At 37.9% G+C, this 5793-nt stretch overlaps 1 protein-coding gene across 1 annotated transcript; it reads right to left on the bottom strand.

The window, feature by feature from the left end:
- Window positions 1-4467: 4467 nt before the first annotated feature.
- LOC128992781 (uncharacterized) lies at window positions 4468-5208 on the bottom strand. The gene has a single exon (XM_054416520.1). It carries the CDS (start codon window positions 5206-5208, stop codon window positions 4468-4470), a length of 741 nt encoding a protein of 246 aa, XP_054272495.1.
- Between the last annotated feature and the right edge of the window lie 585 nt (window positions 5209-5793).

Below are 5793 nucleotides of genomic sequence, written 5' to 3' on the forward strand. Positions count from 1 at the left end.
TTTCCTATGTCGTGGGCATGCTTCCATCCCTTCTCATGGCATTTCAGCTTTGCAGATACAAATGGTTTCCAGTTCCCACATTCCACACTGCTCACCTTACTACTTCCTTCATCTCTTCCTACGTCGTGAACCTGTTTCCCTCTCTTCCCATAGCATTTTAGGATTGCAGATACCTTAATCTAATCGTCATAAACAGTTTCCACACGCCGGACAGCTCGCCTTGACTACTTCCTTCACCACTTCCTACGTCACGGACCTGTTTTCCTCCCTTCCCATAGCATTTTAGGATTGCAGATACCGTAATCTAATCGTCACAAACAGTTCCCACAGTCCGGACTGCTTGCATTTACTACTTCCTTCACCACTTCCTACGTCACGGACCTGTTTCCCTCCCTTCCCATAGCATCATAGGATTGCAGATACCTTAATCTAATCGTCATAAACTGTTCCCACACTCCGGACAGCTCGCCTTGACTACTTCCTTCACCACTTCCTACATCGCGGACCTGCTTTTCTCCCTTCCCATAGAATTTTTGGATTGCAGATACCTTAATCTAATCGTCATAAACAGTTCCCACACTCCGGACAGCTCGCCTCGACTACTTACTTCACCAATTCCTACGTCACGTACCTGTTTCCCTCCCCTCCCATAGCATCATAGGATTGCAAATACCTTAATCTTATGTTCATAAACAGTTCCCACGTCCCGAACAGCTCGCCTTTACTACTTCCTGCACCACTTCCCACGTCACGGACCTGTTTCCTTCCATTCCAAAAGCATTTTAGGATTGCAGATGTCTCAAACTAATCGTCACAAACAGTTCCCACAGTACGGACTGCTTGCCTTTACTACTTCCTTCACCACTTCCCACGTCACGGACCTGTTTTCATCCCTTCCCATAGCATTTTAGGATTGCAGATACCTTAATCTAATCGTCACAAAAAGTTCCCACAGTCCGGACTGCTTCCCTTTACTACTTCCTTCACCACTTCCTACGTCACGGACCTGTTTCCCTCCCTTCCCATAATATCATAGGATTGCAAATACCTTAATCTATTGGTCATAAACAGATCCCACGCCCCGGACAGCTCGCCTCTACTACTTCCTTTACCACTTCCTACGTCGTGGACCTGTTTCCTTCCCTTCCAATAGCATTTTAGGATTGCAGATGCCTCAATCTAATCATCATAAACAGTTCCCACACTCCGGACAGCTCGCCTTGACTACTTCCTTCACTACTTCCTACATCGTGGACCTGTTTTCGTCCCTTTCCATAGAATTTTAGGAATGCAGATACCTTAATCTAATCGTCATAAACAGTTTCCACACTCCATACTGCTACCTTTACTACTTCCTGCACCACTTCCTAGGTCACGGACCCAAGCTAGTGTCGTCATTTGATTATATGTATTATCCATACCGTTTCTGTCCTAATATCTGTGGAATAATGCTATCAGCTATTTCCTTATTTACTGCATTCAAAAGTCAACAGCTGATCATATGTCTTTGTGTATGTGTCAAATACTGCTTCCATAAGGATTACATTGAAACTTTGAGACCCAGTGGGGCGGATTCCTGAGAGACTATTTTAACGCCATATAGATGTTGGCACTCACCGATATGGTCTTTATCACCATGCAAAATTTCAAAACGATTGATTCAGCCGTCTAGGAGGAGTTTGCGTATTACGAAATGCACAAGAGTCGACGTATAAGAGCTTCGCTCGCTTCGCTCGCTCCGCTCAATTATAAATTAGTTAAGATGGGGACGCCACCAAGGTGTGTATTTCATGGGATGGATGTAGAATTTTGTAAGATGGCATGTGTATCCAGCTGTTAAATCAGTCAGGATCATATATTCAAAGTTTAATTATCATGGACAGCTAGGTATTTAAAGATTTTTTTCCCCGGAACAGGTTTTAATACATTGATGTCCATCCACAGATGACAATGTAAAAGCAACATATCCTTCTTGTGTAAATCACCTTTGTTATGACTAACGAATACACGTTGTAATTAAAGTAACGAACACAGATAACAAAAGGAGGAGGGGTGTTGATGGTCAGATAACAACCACCAGAACCAATCATGCAACCACAACCCTACAACCCTTAGTGCTTAGTACTACAATAACGATCATATTGGATGGTAACATACGTTATAGACCACCTAAAACATTCGGTTTACCAATATACAGAATCAGTTACTGTTTAAATAATGTAATAATAACCTGATATACAAACAAATATGAGATTCATTGGTTGTGTAATACTAATACCAATAAGTAAAAAACAACACTGCAGTTCTGGTTTTAATCATACGAATCTGAGATAGAGACAAGCGCAAAAACATTGGTTACGGTTTTGCAGATTATTAACTAAAGTCAATGGTATTACATGGGAAATAGGGGAAAAACATAGAAAGTGAATCATATTTTCAAACTTCATTTAATAATGGCAAACTTAGCGTGACCTGTAGGTGAATGAAATAAAGCGGAAGATTTATTTTTTTGAAAAGGTTTTTACCATCAAGTAGCAGTGTTTACGTATTTTACAAGCCAGACAAATTTCGACATGATGAAAATGTGTACCTACACGATTCCCTTACACTCTTTTCTGAAAAAAATTTATTGTTCTTTCAAAATTAAATTACGATTGGCTTTTACGTCCATAAACTGCATAAAACCATTAATCCGTAAAACAAAGGTGTTGAACCAGGGTTTGTATATCTAAACTCAAGTTACGCACCATTGGCTGCTGAGAGGTTGTCCATGGCAACACAAGATACATGAAAGCAATGCTTTATTAAATGCATTCGAAGAATTCTGCTTTGTGTCCCCACGTAGATGCAATTTGAAACAAAATCACAATGGTTTTTAAAGTAACTGAATACTTTTCAAATTTTTATAATTAAAATTAATGAAAGAGAAATATTGTACTTGGTAAGTATGGTTTTTATGTTTACATGTATTAATAAAACCAGACATTAGTCTTTAAGAAATTAAATAGTAGAGATTGCTTTATATGTTTTTGCTGAAACTCTGATTTTAATCACTGGGTTAAAATTTCAAGTCCCAAAATGTATATTAATTTGTGTACATTAACATTTTAATATTTAATAAATTTTAAAACAACTCTATTAGTTTTAAGTATGCATAATATAATGTTTTTCTTATGTTCAATTACACACAACAATATGAGTTTTAAGGTCCAAATGCTTAGTTTGATCTTAGTCTAGCAAAAAAGTTGTTTAAATGCATGCCATTCCTTTGCAGCTTTGCCCATCTTTGTGTCTAATATAATGTTCTGAATCTAATTATCTTTCAATTTCCCTTTAATTGTTGATTTTTCAGTTCTAAACATGTGTAACTTTATAGTTTCCTGCACCATAAAGAATTGTGTTCCTATGTAAGCGAATATCATTCTATTAACAAGATGGGTGAACTGCATTCGATTTTAAACAAAAGACATTACTAAAAACGTTTACTCTTCTGTTCTCATACTAGACAATTTGGTTCAATGAGAGTTTATTATTTACGTGTACCAAGGACGGATAGGTACTACTTGTAGTTTTGTTTTGCATTTATACATAATTCTAAAAAAAATTAATGATTAGTTTGTTTTCTACATTTCTACAAAATATGAGCATGCAAAATTCTTAAAGATTCTATGTCTTGTCTTGTCTTTTTTCAACGGTTTTAGTCTCACACACCTTGGTCAATAACCTCCCCCTGTGATCGGTCAAGACCTTAACCTTCAAAATTGGATTGGGATTACTCCCCCACCCCTGAACCTTGCGTCCCCAACAGACCAATAAAGAGTGAGTTCATTTTGGCCCTTACTTCCTGTACGTGTTCCATCGAGGACTTCCTTAGACTTAATAAAATAGTGTACATTAATACAGCATGTTTAGTTCACTTACAAACTTACGTAAATATTTTAATTTAGTGATTTTTTGCAGAATAGTCTCGAAAAGGTTGACACTTATATGGTCTGCATTTATTTATTTATTTATTTATTTATTTATTCCATCGGGAAACCCATTACATTGAAACATTACAAAGAAATAACAATACAAATCAAAGCAAGATGTGATAAAAATCTACAAATAATTACAACAACAGCAACAACGTAATTGATACATTAGTCTAAATTCAACAGCAAAAAAAAAAATATGTACTATGAACAAGTAACAATATAACATCACCATATACCATTTATCAAACCATTAACAACAAATAAATATTTTCATACTTACAACAACAATAAATATATATATATAAATTTTTTTCTTTGATTATGCAACAATAACAACAAATAAATATTTCGAAAAGACAACAATATATAATCTGACTTTTGTTAAACTAATGAATACTGAATTGCAACAAAAAATATAATCTGACTTAAATACTAACAAAGGTACAGATTGTGTCTACATGCATTACGATTACAAACTACTGTCACTATGTCATTGTCGCAGGCTGTAGAGCTCGTCAGTTGCGACTCTTAGCAGGCTCCTCTTGACTGATGTGGAACTGTCAGCGAAAAAGTCGATGTGGTGTGAGGCTTTGTTCCCAAGTCTCTGGATCCTATTGAGGGTGCTGTTTGCATCATAGTTGGTGCTCACATGCCGTCTTCCAAAAAGGTCGGTAGATCTGGTTCCAGTACGACAGAGGAAACCAATCTGGCCTAGCAGCTCCGGACAGTCCACGAAACCATTCACCAGCTTGTGCAGAAACACTACTCCAGAAACATCTCTTCTGACTTCCAAGCTTTGAAGGTTGAACAATGGCTCGAGATCTCTAATAGGAACTTCTCTGAAGGCAAACCCCATCCGACAGCCAAGGAGACGTAAGAACCTGTCTTGGATGGTCTGAAGCTCCCGAACCAGGGTAATCTGATGCGGCGACCATACTACGCTGTTATATTCAAGCAGCGGACGTACAAGGGTGCAATAGAGTGTCCTAAGAGAGTTGAGGTCATCAAAGTCTCTGGAAGAACGTGCTAACAGGCCAAGAGATCTAGACGCTTTCGCACAGACGTTTTGGATATGTAAATTGGGTCTCAAATCCTGAGCAAGCATTACTCCAAGGTCACGGATACTCTCACAACGAGTCAGTGGAATGTTATCCAGTTTGTAGTCGAAGATGATGGCAGATTTAATTCTATGAAATGTAATACAGTTGCATTTCTTCACATTGAGTGACATGTTGTTTATCTGGCACCAATTCACAATAGCCTGGAGACTCTCCTGAAGCAACAGACAATCAGCCGGTGAGGTAATTTTTCCATACACCTTCAAATCATCTGCAAAAAGCAGACAGTCAGACCCAATAACCTCAACAATATCATTCACAAAGGTGTTAAAAAGATAAGGTCCCAAATGCGAGCCCTGGGGTACACCCGACGTCACTTCAAATTCAGTTGATAGGTGTCCAAAGAATCTAACTCTCAACTTACGGTTGGAAAGATAGGATCCGAACCAATCTAGGAGCTCTCCAATTATTCCATAAGCTTTTAATTTAGCCAGGAGATGGTGGTGGCTAACTCTATCAAACGCCTTAGAAAAATCAAGGTAGATAGCGTCTAATTGCTGGCGAGCATTGAACGCCTTAATTATTTCAGTTTCCATCACAGCCAATAGTGTCCTTTGTAGTATTACGACAATCGTACGTAAAAAATTAACAAATCTGATAAGACTAGCAACTAGGTACTTTGGTGTATGATGACTAAAAGCAACTTAAAAGAAAGGAATGTTTTACGCATACATGTTTTATTTTTTTTAAAAGCACAC

This window comes from Macrosteles quadrilineatus, unplaced genomic scaffold (assembly GCF_028750875.1).
Source record: "Macrosteles quadrilineatus isolate MER2022 unplaced genomic scaffold, UCM_ALF_1.0 Scaffold_4__1_contigs__length_99947679, whole genome shotgun sequence".
Classification (NCBI taxonomy): domain Eukaryota; kingdom Metazoa; phylum Arthropoda; class Insecta; order Hemiptera; family Cicadellidae; genus Macrosteles; species Macrosteles quadrilineatus.